Source organism: Coffea arabica, chromosome 1c (genome assembly GCF_036785885.1).
Source record: "Coffea arabica cultivar ET-39 chromosome 1c, Coffea Arabica ET-39 HiFi, whole genome shotgun sequence".
In the NCBI taxonomy this organism is placed as follows: Eukaryota; Viridiplantae; Streptophyta; class Magnoliopsida; order Gentianales; family Rubiaceae; genus Coffea; species Coffea arabica.
In genome coordinates, this window is record NC_092310.1 from 804,087 (window position 1) to 819,563 (window position 15,477).

Here is a 15,477-nt window from a genome sequence, read left to right on the forward strand (position 1 = left end):
GCTACATGGAATCCCTGAGTCCATTGTGTCAGACAGAGACAGGATCTTCACGAGTGCATTTTGGCAAGAACTCTTCAGTTTGGCAGGCACAGAATTGAGGTATAGCTCTGCTTACCATCCTCAAACGGATAGGCAGAGTGAAAGACTTAACCAGTGTTTGGAAGCTTACCTCAGATGCATGACTGGGGAGTTTCCTCACAACTGGAGCAAGTGGCTCCCTCTGGCTGAATGGTGGTACAACTCTTCATATCATTCTAGTCTGCAATTGACACCTTTCGAGGCACTGTATGGCTACAGGCCTCCTCCGTTACCCTTGGGGCCTCACCTTGATACCATTATTCCAGCAGCTTCTCAACTACTCCAAGAGAGGTTGAGAATCTCCAGTAGTGTCAAGGAGCATCTTGTAAAGGCACAGCAGCGCATGAAGTACTTTGCTGATCAGAATCGCATAGAAAGGACCTTTGCAGTGGGTGACTGGGTTTTCTTAAAACTGCAACCTTACAAGCAGCAGTCAGTGGCCATCAGGAAATGTCTTAAATTGTCTGCCAGATTCTATGGTCCATTTCAGATTGAAGCTAAGGTTGGTTCAGTTGCCTATCGACTCAAATTGCCAGTAGGGGCACGCATCCACCCAGTCTTTCATGTTTCACTACTCAAAAAGAAGATAGGACCTTTGCAGGCAGTGGCTACGACACTACCTGAACCTGATATGGAAGATCAATGTCCCCTACAGCCTGAAGCCATATTGAAGAGGAGGGTGATCATGAGGAATGAGCAGCCCGTGATTCAGTACTTGATCAAGTGGAGTCAGCTTAATGAGGAGGAAGCTTCCTGGGAAGATAAGGACTTCATCCAGGCTCAATTTCCTCAGCTCCAGTCTTGAGGACAAGACTGTTAAACGGGGGAGGTTATGTCAGAACACAGCAATTGATTCCCAAATTCAGCAATTGATTTTCCCAATTAGACCAATGGATTTTGCCCCAATGAGCAAACGTTGTCGTTCCACTTATTGGTCAGTAGAGTTAGTGATAAGTAGGACGACGTCGTGGGAGGGCCAAGTTGAGTAGCGCGACGTCGTTTTAGCATACAACAGAATTAGTTAACAGATTTCTTAGTCGGTTGCTTCAGCTTATTTGTATAGCATTGATTGGTGGAAAAAATATCAGAAAAATATAATAGAATTTTCCTCTTTTTGTTACTCTCTCTCCCTCAATTCTCTCTATTCTTCTGTGCATCTTCCGTCCCCAATCTCTCACTTCTTCCCTAAATCTTCACAAATTCAGGAATTATCCTCAATTTCAGTCAAATATGGATTCTAAGGCCTGACATATTGGTCTGTGTTACACATGAATTATTGTTTGTGGCCCACGACACGCAGGGATTTGTCTTATTGTTTAGCGATGTTGCGCTTTCAATGTCCTCAGGCTCCTGGTCCCATGTTTTAAGACAAAGTGGTCCACTCCTGGATTGTACACGTCGTTGAGTTAAGAATGAATTATTAGTATTATTATTTGGGTATTCGGCAAGTGACTATTAGTGGTCCTCCATTTTAACTTTTAAGGCAAAGTGGTCCTACATTCTATATCTCACGTGTTTGTAAAGGTCGAATTAGCTTCAAAAGAAGCCCATCATGGTGGGGTGGTTGTAGGGAAAAATATCACTAAATAAGTCAAAACCAATTTTTTATCCGATTACACAATTTCCAAAACTCAAAACCACTGGTTATATCATCAATAATTAACCTTGTTTGGATTGTTATTTTTCGTCAAAAAATATCATTTTTCGTGATCACATTTCTCTATTACTTTTTTTCTCACATATATTAAATCGTTACAATAATTTTTTCATAAAAAATCATGAAAAATGTAATTCAAACACAAGTTTTCTGAGATCAGAGGAAGGGAGGGAGGTTTTAGCAGCAAATAAGTAAAATCTGTGTGGAAGGCAGCCGAGAAGAAAGAATACAAAATTGGATCATGAAACGAGTTTGGTCAATTGTGGCGGCCTTTAGTTTTTTAAAAAATCCATTATTTTCGTTGTAGGAATTAAAAAAACAAACGAAAGTGACTTCATTATCTCTAACCTCCGATTTTTATCATTAGTGGCTTGTTCCCATTGGCTGTGCGCTTCCTTTCTGACTAATTGATAGACTTTCTACGCACGTAGGTAGGCAGCTAGCATACGCATCTATGAAATTTTCGCTATTTAAGCCCGAAATTTCGCACAATTAATCATTAACAGATACCTTCTTTAGCAGTCCCAATTCGATTTATGCACAAGTCCTGCGTATGAATGGAGCTCCAAGAAGTCCTGCATATGAATGGAGGCGAAGGCGATACAAGCTACGCCAAGAACTCATCCTACAATGTCTGTCTGTCTCTCTATCTCTCTCTTTAACACACACACACACACACACACAGAGTAGTAGTAAATCATGCTATGATACGTCGATCTCTAACTTACTATGTCTTTTTTCCCCCTTAACATTTGTATTTTGGAGTGGTATGTGTTGCAGCTGTTTCTCATCAGGGTGAAACCTGTCCTTGAACAATGCATACAAGAATTGTTGCGGGCCAACTTGCCCAACATCAACAAGTGCTTTAAAGTTGGGGATTTGGGATGCGCTTCTGGACCAAACACATTTTCAACAGTTCGGGACATTGTACAAAGTATTGACAAAGTTGGCCAGGAAAAGAAGAATGAATTAGAACGTCCCACCATTCAGATTTTTCTGAATGATCTTTTCCAAAATGATTTCAATTCGGTTTTCAAGTTGCTGCCAAGCTTCTACCGCAATCTTGAGAAAGAAAATGGACGCAAAATAGGATCGTGCCTGATAGGCGCAATGCCCGGCTCTTTCTACAGCAGACTCTTCCCCGAGGAGTCCATGCATTTTTTACACTCTTGTTACTGTTTGCATTGGTTATCTCAGGTCTTTGAGTTAATCCCTTCTATCTTTTTTACTTTTTCTTGCAGCAAAAATAAGTTCACGATTTTTATTCAACACATTGGTAACTATGCATGGAAATTTCTTTAATAATTCTCAAGATATCCACAGGAATCCAAGAAAGAGATTTCTGAAGAAACTAATAACATATTTTATTTAATTCGTGGCTCATGATTTATATTCCCACATGCAACAGTAACAAAATGATCCAACTATATAAGTTACCAGCTCTAGACGTGCAGGTTCCCAGCGGTTTGGTGACTGAATTGGGGATCAGTGCGAACAAAGGGTGCATTTACTCTTCCAAAGCAAGTGGTCCGCCCATCAAGAAGGCATATTTGGATCAATTTACGAAAGATTTTACCACATTTCTTAGGATTCATTCGGAAGAGTTGATTTCACGTGGCCGAATGCTCCTTACTTTCATTTGTAAAGAAGATGAATTCGACCACCCGAATTCCATGGACTTGCTTGAGATGTCAATAAACGACTTGGTTATTGAGGTTATCATTTCTCTGTCTATTTGATGATCAGATGCTCATTGCTTGTCATCTGAAATAAACTAGATAGCTAGCTAGCTAGCTTATTCAGGGTTCCTACCTTAGCTGCAAAATGGATGCAATTTTATTCTTTGTAACCTTGATGGTAGTAACCTTTAATTGGAAGTTAGGTCACACAACTCCAATACAGTTAAGATAATTCTTTCAAGTTAGAAATATAGGGGGATTTAATTTGTCAGCTATCTTTTTTTCCCCCACATTTTGGTCAAAATGGTATTGGAAAAAATAATAATATGAACTAGAAGCACAAGTAATAATAATATATTCATATTGAAATTAAGGAAAAAACTGTTTGTTTTTTTTTCCTAGAGTTGACGTTTTAGCAAATTGGCTGATTTCCAAGTCTTGTACGTCCAGTAATTCGAATTGACTTGATGATTGGCATATGTATACAGGGACATCTGGAGGAAGAAAAATTGGATAGCTTCAATGTTCCAATCTATGCACCTTCAACAGAAGAAGTAAAGCGCATAGTTGAGGAGGAAGGTTCTTTTGAAATTTTATACCTGGAGACTTTTTATGCCCCTTATGATGCTGGCTTCTCTATTGATGATGATTACCAAGGAAGATCCCATTCCCCTGTATCCTGCGATGAACATGCTAGAGCAGCGCATGTGGCATCTGTCGTTAGATCAATTTACGAACCCATCCTCGCGAGTCATTTTGGAGAAGCTATTTTACCTGACTTATCCCACAGGATTGCGAAGAATGCAGCAAAGGTTCTCCGCTCGGGCAAAGGCTTCTATGATAGTGTTATCATTTCTCTCGCCAAAAAGCCGGAGAAGGCAGACATGTAAAAGTTTGTTTTTAGTTGGTTTTTGTGTTGTGGTTTGTTTTTAGATATGGGGAAAGGATTTAATGCGGTTGGGGGTCCATCGGGTATTGTACTTTTTATATTATTTGGTGTATGATTATATTGTATTATTATTTTGTATTTGTAATAAAAGTGGCGTACAAGAATAAGATGTTTGACATATATTTAATACAATATTTTTATATGTATATTTGTACACAAAATATTTGAACACGCACAACAACAGGATAGAGCCGCACAAAATACAACTGCACCAAATAGTTGTCCGATATCATGTGTATGACTGCACAACGGATCTTCTGTCCCGCATCCTGTGTTATTCTCTGTCTTATTTTTTATTATCTTGCTATTTCTCCTACATAAACACCATGTTTTAATTCTTTTTTGTTTCCTTAAGATCCAATAACTATTAACTGAGTAATATACAAAATTTAACAAACTCAAAAAATCAAAATGCATAAAAAAATGAGATTTTTTTATATTCAATTAATAGTTATTGGATCTTAAGGTAATAGGGTATTTGTATAAATAGGGTGTTTGTATAAATTTTTTTACCCTATCCTCAACCTAAAAAATAGGGTGTTTGTATAAATTACCTTTTACCCCTTGTAGCTTGGTGATTTACCACATAACTCTGTATACTTTAAAAAATTATATATAACCCCTCATGATTTAGGTAGAGTGTCACCATTAGTTCTTCTGTTAAAACGAATGGTCAATAGTAAAAGTCAAAATCAAATTAATAAATTGATAAATTCTCCCTTGCACTACTTTTTTTTTTCTTTCTCTCTTGTGATATCAATTTAGAAACATATATAGCTTTGTTATTTATTTATTTTTCATTGAAACCACGAGAAAACCATGAGACATAGAAATTGAAAGAAAAGCATTCAGTTTTTAAAGCTTTAAGTTGAGGATTCCAACGTCGGTGGAGTTGAGATGATACGGACTTGAAAATTTAAGTACCAAAATAATTTTACCATATTAAAAAATTGAAATTCAAGATGATGTTGGAAAGTATGTCTTTTTTTATAACGTGTGCAACATGTTCGAAATGTGGTACATTTTGTTTGGTTAATAAATTTAACTAAAAATAATAACCATTATGTTGACATAAACTAAAAAGAACAACATTTAAAAACTTAACAAGTGGTAACATAAATAAGCATTATATATACACACACATATATATATAAATAAGCATTATACACACACACACACACACTCACATATATATATATATATATATATATATATATATATATATATATATATATTTTTACCCACCGAGCTTCTACAAATACGCAAGGGTACCTCAAATACTAGTAGTCTTGTCTCCGTATCTCAACTATACTAGCCTTATGATCTTATCCCCATATATTTATGTTCATCTTAAATTGATAATTTTATTGAATAATTTCAATGATTATAAAATCTTTATTTCAATTGAAACTTAATTGACAACTAGTTGAAATGCCAAAAAAAAAATATTATTCAATCAACTCAATGACATATAGTTGTTTATATTATAATAGAATATTTAATTAATTATTTTAATTTATCAAATATAAGTATTGGACAATAGATGATGAATAAATTTTTAAGAGGACTTTTATTATGATTTTAAAATATATTATATTTTTTCATCCACGCACAACCGGCTTTCTCAGTGGTGTCCGGACATCCTTCATTGTGCGTCCCCACAGAGCACAGTTGGCCTCCTTGCATTGCTTCTGCCTACTATCGACAGAAAAGTGAACTTTCCACCGCAGACGTAACCACCTTATCCCCATACCTCAGCTTCTGATTTAGGTCCAACAACGTCTAATCAAACATATTATAATCTTTCAAGTATTCCCTATAAATAGAGATACCGAATCGTATGTCTCATTCAACTCGCAACATCAATCAAGAATTTCCTCATTGGTGCAAATCTAGTAAAATTTTCAACTTTAAGCATCAATCTATCAATGGCTGCTAATTCCAACTTTTGCTTCGTTCTATCGTTGATGATGGCATTGTCTTTTTGAAGCATTCATGTAAGCAAGGCACCTCGGCACCTTTTGCAAACTTCCCAACCAGCAATCCCTTCCGTACCTTCAATACCATCATTGCCTTCCATTCCAAATTTGCCTACAGGGGCATTGCCAAACTTGCCAAGCAATCAGCTGCCACCTCTGCCCACCATGCCTGCAGTTCCTAAGGTGACCGTGCCACCATTGCCTTCTGCTTCATTGCCAACCTTTCCAAATATTCCCAGTATCCCTATCTCCATTCCTTCAATCCCTTTCTTCTCACCACCTCCATCAAACTAGTAGTTTGACTTGAGATTTCGATATTCCAGGATGTGGCATCCTTTTCTTCCTCAAATTCATCATTGTGTTGTGATACTAGAATTATGTTTCTTTCATAATGTTCGTGTTTCAAATTTGTCCCTTAAAAATTCTCTGGATTGTAATTTCTGCATTTAGTATTCACTGAAATGTACTTGTATATTTACAGAATTGTTGTTGTATTGGAGATTGCTACTATTTTAGCAAGTTATGATCTTAAATCTGGACTTGTAAGCCCATACAAACACATGCAACTTTTGCAATTTCAATCCTGAGCGTTAAGAAATGGCCGGGCAAATACTTAGAATGTAGAGAGCTTCATTAAATCCTCCAACTTCCTTTTTATTGATTTGTACCCTAATATGATTTTGGAGAAAAAGAACTGTACAAATTTTTGTTTCAAATCACGTAAAGGAATATGAAAAAGGGAAAAGAAGAAAATTACTCCCTAATTATGTTTTGGAGAAATAGGAAACTATGGCCATAGATTCAGATTAAAAATGGAAGACGTGGATAGAAACACTATTTCAAACAGACAAAAAATTGTAGTTTAAATTGGCTGGAGCAATTTAGAATTCAATGTAGGAAACAAATGGGATATATGATGGAATGAACTCTAGTATATGTACACATTTTGTTTGATTCCAATTTGACTTTGATCGAAGCAGAATCATCAAATCAAGGAGTAATTTTAAAAAATCAATTTCAGATCTTCATTCTTTTTTGTTCTATTTCCCTTTTGTTCCTTTAGAATTTTCTTCCAATATATTTTGAGATAACAGGGCAACAATAATCCTCCATTAACGGTAAGTACTATAAAATGCTATTTTGCAGTAATTCATCAATTCCTTAGGGCAAAGCTCTGGATTAGTAAATGCAGGATTTAAAAAGAATTCCTCTTAAATTGGGAAATTAAGCTCGAATTCCTTTTAAATTGGGCAATTAAGCTCTTATAGCTTAAGCTTTGTTACATATTTACAAGATCAAAAACAATTTTGACTATCTTTTAGGATATCTCTCACTCACATTTCTAGGTTAGTCTTTCCTTCTTTCTTTTTTTTTTTTTTTCTTGTGTGAGAATGATATTTGTAAACTAGGTCTAAATTGTCATCATCCTAAATGGACTTATAACATAATAAGGAACAAATTGAAAAGGATAAAGGATACTTTTACCCCAATGATGTAGTATTAGTCCGTTTTCAAAATTAATAGTATATATACGGTGAGTGTATAGAAAATTAACTCTTAATTATATCCAGTAGTGAGTAGATCGACAATCAAAGATTTTTTTACATAATGTATGCCTTTTTATCTTTTCTTAATTTTTCTAAAGTTACTGCATTTGTAGCTCCATTATATATCACAATTTTGCCAAATCCTTTTCCGTTTAAAACTCAGAAATCTAAACCTTTTCTTTTCAGAACTAGGAAATCTCGACACGTATGTAACTCCATGCAAAGCACTAGAATGTCATTCGTATCCATCAAACTTCCTACAAAAAATGTCTCTGTTACCAGCCTCCAAGAAGCCTTTCAGCAACTCAACTAGAGTTCGAGAAGAATAAAGAAATTTGTTAGAGAAATCAGCATGGCAGCAGCAGTAGTTTATGGTTTGTTCGATACAATAACTAGAGGAAGAAATTTCCAATTTTGTGATGAATTTTAAAAAAATTCTACAAAAAGGGTTATTTTGGTTAGATATTCCGCAGGAGGTGTTTGCATTCGGGAAATGCAAGCTCTGTAAAGCTCGCATTCGCGAAATGCGAGCTTCCCATTCCTTGAACCATTGGACACCTCCCTTTCCTTTATTTTGGACACCTCCCTTATTACTGCAATAAATAGAAAGACCAGACATGTAAGCATCGACAAGACTTAAGTTTAAATTGAAATTTAGTATATTTGGAAACCTTATTTAAGAATAATGGTGTCGTATTTTAGTGACATACTATAGAGAGATAATATGTTGGAAAAGTAAAATTTTGGTTGGACAACAGTGTTTAAGAAATAATATAAAAATTTTCTAAAAAATGGGCAACCCATTCACATAAATTTGTAGGAGTTCAGCTACAGTAATCTACGTACTAATAACTGAGAAAGGAATGAAAAATCGAGAATATTCCAAAAAAATCCAGGTTTGAGTAGTCAATACCTGAAGTTGGAAATTGAAAAAAAAAAAAATGAAGACCATGAGAATTCAAAGAATCCAAGCTTAAGAAATGCCGGAGCATTGACCACTGTACAGGACCAAACATTATTGGCAACCCAAATTAGTGGTAAAAGAACTAATATCATTCACTGATTCACAGAGCTCGCATTTCCTGAATGCGAGCTCACTGAGCTCACATTCCCGAAATGCGAAAACCCCCATTTGTAGAATAACCTCTAAAAATCGCCTCAGTTGTAGAACTCTTTTTTTTTTTCATCATAAACTAAGAATTCACCCCATCTAAAGGCCCTTTCTACAACAGTGTTCTCGTGAGGGCACAAGAAATATACATGCAAGCTACCCCTCTACCGGTTAATTTCCTTTCACCCTGGGAGGATGAAGATCATCCTGAGAACTTCATTCCAGGCCCAGAGGACCAGTATCAACCTGAAAGCAATCTAGAATCTTGCGAGGAGGATCATCCTGAAAATATTCCACCACCACAGGAGAGAATTCAACACGGTGGCCACGGTAATATTCTTTAAGCACATGAATCTGATGATTATGATGATGACCATGATGATGATTATGAGTTTGATGATTTACATGGACAACTGGTCCAACTTAATAATGGGGAGATTGTCAGGCTTGGGGATGCATTTGCTGTAATCTCTGAAGATTTGGAAGTTTTGGGCCAACGAAGTAATCTGTACCAAGAAATAATCTCAGAGCATCTGCAAACTAGAAAGTACCAAAAACTTGCTAAGCAAGATGAAGATCAAGATGAGGTGGATGAACTATGCGTAATATGCCAAGATGGATTTGAAAGCGAAGACATGTTGGGAACTCTAGGATGCCAACACGAGTTCCATGCGGATTGTATCACCAGATGCTTGCAAGTGAAGAATGTCTGCCCAATCTGCAAGCGCATGGCAGTTCACCATCAAGGAAACTGTTGGGATATGCAACTTTTCCTACATATTTTGCTAGATTATGTTTGATATCAAAATAATTTAATTATTAGAAAAATAAGGATATTTGTTAACCAAAGATCATGTTGGTTTGTTAACAGATATTTTAGATAAGATTTGCTAGTAGAAGGAGATTATATTTTGTTGAGATTTTTAGAATAATTGTTAGTGAGATATTTTGCTAGTTTGTTTCATGTAATCACTATAAATAGCGAGTTGATGAATGTAGAACATAAGCTCATTTTCCACCTTCAATACAAGTCTCTTATAAGCTTTTTTTGCAACACTAAGGTGTTGTTTCTTAGTTTATGCCCCAAAAAACCAACAGAAACTAAAGACGTTTTTGGCACATCATCCCAAACAAAGAAGCTATATTATCCACTTTGTTCTGCCAAGGAAGATGGCTTTTGATCATCTCTTGATCAAAACAAGTCTATCTGTTTCTGATCAAGTCTAGGTCTTGACGGCATGGTTTCATCACTACCTAAGTACATAGTTACTGCAATTGAAATCATTATGATCAAAAGCTTGTCAAGCTCCTGCAAAAACCAACTGTACATAGATGATGAATGTATTTTTCTTCTTCAGTGGTAGGCTAGAGATTTTAGTCTTCAATCTGTAACCAAACCGATATTTTCATGATTTGAATAAAATCTCGTATTTGTAAGATTCTAAATTGGAACAGTTTTCATGATTGTGGTTTTGCTGAAAATTACTATTTTAGCTTGTGATGGCAATCTTAGTTTTAGCATGTTCTTAACCTAGACTTATGGGACCTTTTAGAGTTGCATTGATCCTGTTAACGTAGAAGGAATCTCATGGTGATACATCTACAAGTTCTTGAGACGGGCTACATAACGCCTTACACCTGTTTCACTCATTCATTCTTCTGAATTGGGTTCTCTCTATGTGTGCAATTATACTTCTAACATTTACTGTATGTGTTTCGTAAGTGTAGCTCACGATTGTGTTCCAGATATAGAGAAATTTTACCGTGATTGTTGTATTTGTTGGCTCGCTTGTTTCATCGCATTGTATGAAACTAAATATGCACTCTCACGCCTAAGGGATGCCTGGGCACATGTTTGGAATGTTGTATTAGCAGTTGCTCTGCTATATATGCACAAGTGAAAGAGTGTTGCAGACAATAAAATCAATCTGCCAGCAAATTAGTAGATTTTTCCCAAGAAAGAAGGATTAGTAGGTAATGGCAGCCTTTCAGTTGAAACTAAGAATAGGAAATATTCATGTTGTCCTAAAGATGGATCATCCTCAGTAAGAACCACATAAAACCTGACTTTGCTTACAATCTTTCATCTAACTCTTAATCAATCATTTTTTTCCATGTGGATGAAGAGTAGTTATATACACTTATTTAAAAAAGATGGCAAATAATTGCTCAATTTCCAGAATGCATGATCCAGATAAGCTAAAGTCACACGCATAACTTCCTGCTAGGAGCTTCAGTACATCATTCAGCAGCTACACCACCCTATATGTATATGCTACCAGTTTGAATATCTTTTAAGCATGATAATCAGCTCGGACCCAGTCAGTAGTGTTGCTTATTCCTCAAAGTAACTTCAAACACATTAATTGTTAACTAAATCCTTTTTTTTAACAATGTAACAACTGTGTGAATAGTCTTGGCCCACTTTTCTTCAAACTATATTGTAAATATACTAGAATGAACAAAATGAGATAAAGCTAAGCATGCGTATGAATTCCTCTTAATATAAAACTTCAATGATACACTTTGTTGGTTTCAATTGTATGACATATCTTTATGAGAAGTCCACGTTTTGCATAAATTAATTGATGAGGAAATCACCATCAGAATTCCAGAAACTGTGAAACAGAACACCAATTTCAAGTAGAGAGATGATTTTAGCCCTAAAACGGAAAAACCCAAAACCATGTGGAAACACCTTTATAGCTGGTCATTAATCCTGGACCATCTGCATTTTCATTTTCCGAAAATTCCTCTAAACAAAGATAAGATCCAAAGATATTTGTTTTTCTGAGCAGGATTCCATGTGGAAAAGGGATATTAGATACAATGATTTCAGTAATTATCAACGTAGAATTCTGTATCATACCACAAGTGTTTGCAAGAGATGGGGCCAAATGCAGCATTTTTATTGGGTGAACCAGATTGCTAATGTTTCAGAGTTTCATCAGATTTCAATCAAGCCCTCAAATGATAAAGTCCTTACTTTTAAATTGATCTCAATTCACATCTCCAAAAGGGGTGAAACGATACTAACAATAGCATAAAGGGCATAAATTAAACTCGTTACTAACATCAAAAGACTGGGAAAAAAATTCTGAGTGTGTAAGTAGTAAAGCCTCATCCTAAGACAAAACCGTTAAAATGAAACTAAACAAGAAGGGCTAAACTAAAAGGATCTAGCAGTTTAAGGGCGAGCATATAATCGAGTGAAATTTTAAAAGCTTCAAGAGTAGTTTACCCCAGTGTTTATTTCTTTGTCTATCATTCCAGGTCTAACCCCAGTTAAACTGAAGATTTTGTTACTCCATATTAGTTATAAATGCAGAAATAGTTCAAGTAAATTTTGCAATGTGTGTGCAAACTATTATTAAGAACAGCAGTATGACTCGTTATTGCTTGACAACCTAACTATAAACATTTATTACAGAGTTGCATTAATGCAGAAGTGTCCTTGGTATACATTTGTCATTTTGTTTCAATTGAAATTCAGAACCATGTTAGGGTACTCCATTCCATCCCTCAAAGGCTGAAGTATGAATGATCCAGAAAAGAAGAAAAGTATGTAATGTCTATACTTACAAGGTGCAAGAGATTCATATCTACTCTTAATTGACAGAGCACCATGATCAAAATTGAACATCCTCTGCAGGTGATGAGTGGCATGAGTTTGTGAATTTGCTACGGTGCATTGGATGGTAATACTGAGGAACATATCCCTCTCTGTGCAGCTCCCGAAGAAGATGTCTCAATAGCCGATAGATCTCAGATGACTGAGGATGATCTGTGTCTGCAGCAACAAAGATGTGGACGCTCTGATTCACCTCAAGCCAGCTGTAACCAGGAACTTTCTGCACTCCTCTTTCCTTCATCATATTTCTTACTTTGTTAACCCCTTCCCACTTTCCAGCTTCAGCTTGCACATGTGATAGGAGCATATAATATCCAGAATTTTGCGGGTCCAAGTCAAAAAGATGATTTGAAGCCAATTCAGCTAGTTCAACGTTGCCATGGACACGGCGGGCCCCGAGTAGCGTGCCCCAAATGCCAGCATCTGCAGTAAATGGCATGCTCCTAATCACTTGATGTGCTTCTTCAAGGCGACCAACTCGGCCAAACAAATCTATTAAGCATGCATAGTGTTTCATTCGAGCTGTAATTCCAAATTCTTGGGTCATGCATTCAAAAAGTTGCTTGCCCTCTTCAACTTGGCCAGTATGGCCACAAGCAGATATTATGGTGAGGAAAGTGACATGGTCAGCTGCAATCCATTTTCCCTCATTTCATTCAGTAGAGCCAAAGCATCCTCAAGGTGTCCATGGTTCCCATAAGCAGCAATTATGCTATTCCAAGAAACTTCGTTCTTGCACTCCATCAAGTCAAAAGCAGTACGTGCTAATTCCAAGTGTCCACATTTAGCATACATGTCTATCAAAGCGCTCTCAGCAAAAAGATCTGAGCTAAATGCTCCTCGAATCATGAATCCATGTATTACTTTGCCATAATGCAGTGCTTGCAAGTCTGCACATGCACAAAGAGCTGCAGATATGCTAACAGAGTCATATTTGGCTCCTTCTAAACCCATCTGATAGAAAAGATCAATTGCTTTGTCCGGCTTTGCATTCTGGCAACAGCTAGTAATCATCGAGTTCCAAGAAACAGTGTCTTTTTTGAAAATTCTGAAGAAAACTAGACGTGCTAGGTCCAACCTTCCACATTTTGCATACATATCTGAAATTGAACTTCCTACATAACACCTGTCTTCAAACCCATTTCTGAGAACACTACCATGCAACTCCCTACCCAATTTCAGAGCAGCCAAACCCGCACAAGGTAAGAGGCTTGCTAGAGTTACTGCATTGGGCCTCATTTTCTTATCCAGCACCCATCTAAACATTTCTAAGGCTTTACAATCCATTCCATTGAGCACAAACCCCGAAATCATAGCAGTGCAAATGACGATATCTATAGCAGGGCAAGAGTTGAAGGTTTTAGATGCCATCTCCACAGCCCTGCACTTAAAGTAAATATCAATAAGTGCATTCTTCAAGTAGGGGTGTGCATTCGGTGCAAAAGCGGTAATTCGGTGCAATGAATTCGGTGAATTCGGTTATTCGGCCTATAGAAATCTAAACCATTTTCAATTTCGAATTGGCCAGTGACAGGTGCCGAACCTATGCAATAATAATAAATAAAACCTAACTACCACTTTAAACAGTCAATAATCAATTCAAGTACTGGAGCAGGGACTCTATGTGTGCAATGGGTTACTTGATTCACCCTGTTCCCGAAGAGTTTGCTTAATCCGATATACCTAAATTAATTATTTAACTGAATACACTAACTAGTAGACAGTGGTAAGCAGGGTCGTCTCCTCAGGGACTGGAGAGAAATTTATTCCTTTTCGAATCAAGACAGATGGGGGTTTTCACGATTAAATGCTAAAAATAAAGTAACTGCAGAAAATAATTAATTTAAAGAAATAATTGGAGATACTCTAGCCAAGGGTACACTTCAGAAATGGTTCATGCACTGATCATTGATGCAGAAATAATTCCAACATTTATTAATAGATTGGTTATAGTTGTCATGCACGCGATAAACAACCAACCCTTCCTTAATTTATCGATAGCTAAGGTACGACCGTTAGCTATTTCTCTAACCCAAAAACAACCCTAGGTACGACCATAGGATTTAATTTTTAGATTGCATTATTAATTAGAAAGGCCCAATCCTAGCTAACAAATACGCTACGAGGGTTTATTTAAGCTAGATCATATGTTCCCCTAACATAAACCCAATAACGCCAGTTGCTACAAAGACAGAGATAACGAACAATTACGGATTCAATTATCTCTATTTAGCAAAATAGCCTATATGAATAATTAATTATTATGCACTAACCAATCATACACAAGGCTATAGCGATTAAAAGCAAGGGACATGTAAATATCAATAAATGAAGAAAACAATTAACAATGGTTTAGATCTCACAGTATCAGTTGAACTAATTCATCAGTTGCTCCCTTGACTAGAAATAGGGATTTAGTTCCCCATAATTGATGTACAGGCCATACGGATAAAGTTGGAGGAAACCATCGATTCCTTAATCAAAGCGAACGGAAGAAATTGCCCCTTGCTGATTCCGGTCAACCGAGGAAAAGGAAGGAAACAATTGATTATGGCGGTTTTCAATTGTTCTCCTAAGCTAACCGTACAGAGAGTACACACTTTCAATTTCTTCGGTCAAGACCAGAGTGAAAAACAATGGCAAAAGTCCACAATTGCGGCTCTTTTAAGCTTTCTTTCTTTTCCCACACAAGAAACATACGAGAGATTGGATTCAAATTGTTTGATTTCTCAATTTGGTCAAGACTAATGAAAAGCTCACAAGCATCCCAAAGTCAACAAAAGTGGCTATTGTCTGCTGCCTCTTCCTCTACAAAGCTGCGGCCCCCAATCCCTCTATCCAGCCGA

At 36.5% G+C, this 15,477-nt stretch overlaps 3 protein-coding genes across 3 annotated transcripts; 1 reads left to right on the forward strand and 2 right to left on the reverse strand.

Moving 5' to 3' along the window:
- The first annotated feature begins 2,233 nt into the window (after positions 1-2,233).
- On the forward strand, positions 2,234-4,493 carry LOC113688632 (caffeine synthase 1-like). The gene is made up of 4 exons (NM_001405427.1): positions 2,234-2,367; positions 2,516-2,932; positions 3,190-3,450; positions 3,903-4,493. Exons 1-4 carry the CDS (start codon positions 2,293-2,295, stop codon positions 4,302-4,304), a joined length of 1,155 nt encoding a protein of 384 aa, NP_001392356.1. The 5' UTR covers positions 2,234-2,292; the 3' UTR covers positions 4,305-4,493.
- Positions 4,494-12,629: 8,136 nt separating this feature from the next.
- Positions 12,630-13,178, reverse strand: LOC140038182 (pentatricopeptide repeat-containing protein At4g21300-like). The gene has a single exon (XM_072083284.1). The coding sequence runs from the start codon at positions 13,176-13,178 to the stop codon at positions 12,630-12,632; it is 549 nt and encodes a 182-aa protein (XP_071939385.1).
- Positions 13,179-13,234: 56 nt separating this feature from the next.
- On the reverse strand, positions 13,235-14,002 carry LOC113734126 (pentatricopeptide repeat-containing protein At4g21300-like). The gene has a single exon (XM_027260518.1). It carries the CDS (start codon positions 14,000-14,002, stop codon positions 13,235-13,237), a length of 768 nt encoding a protein of 255 aa, XP_027116319.1.
- Positions 14,003-15,477: the final 1,475 nt, after the last annotated feature.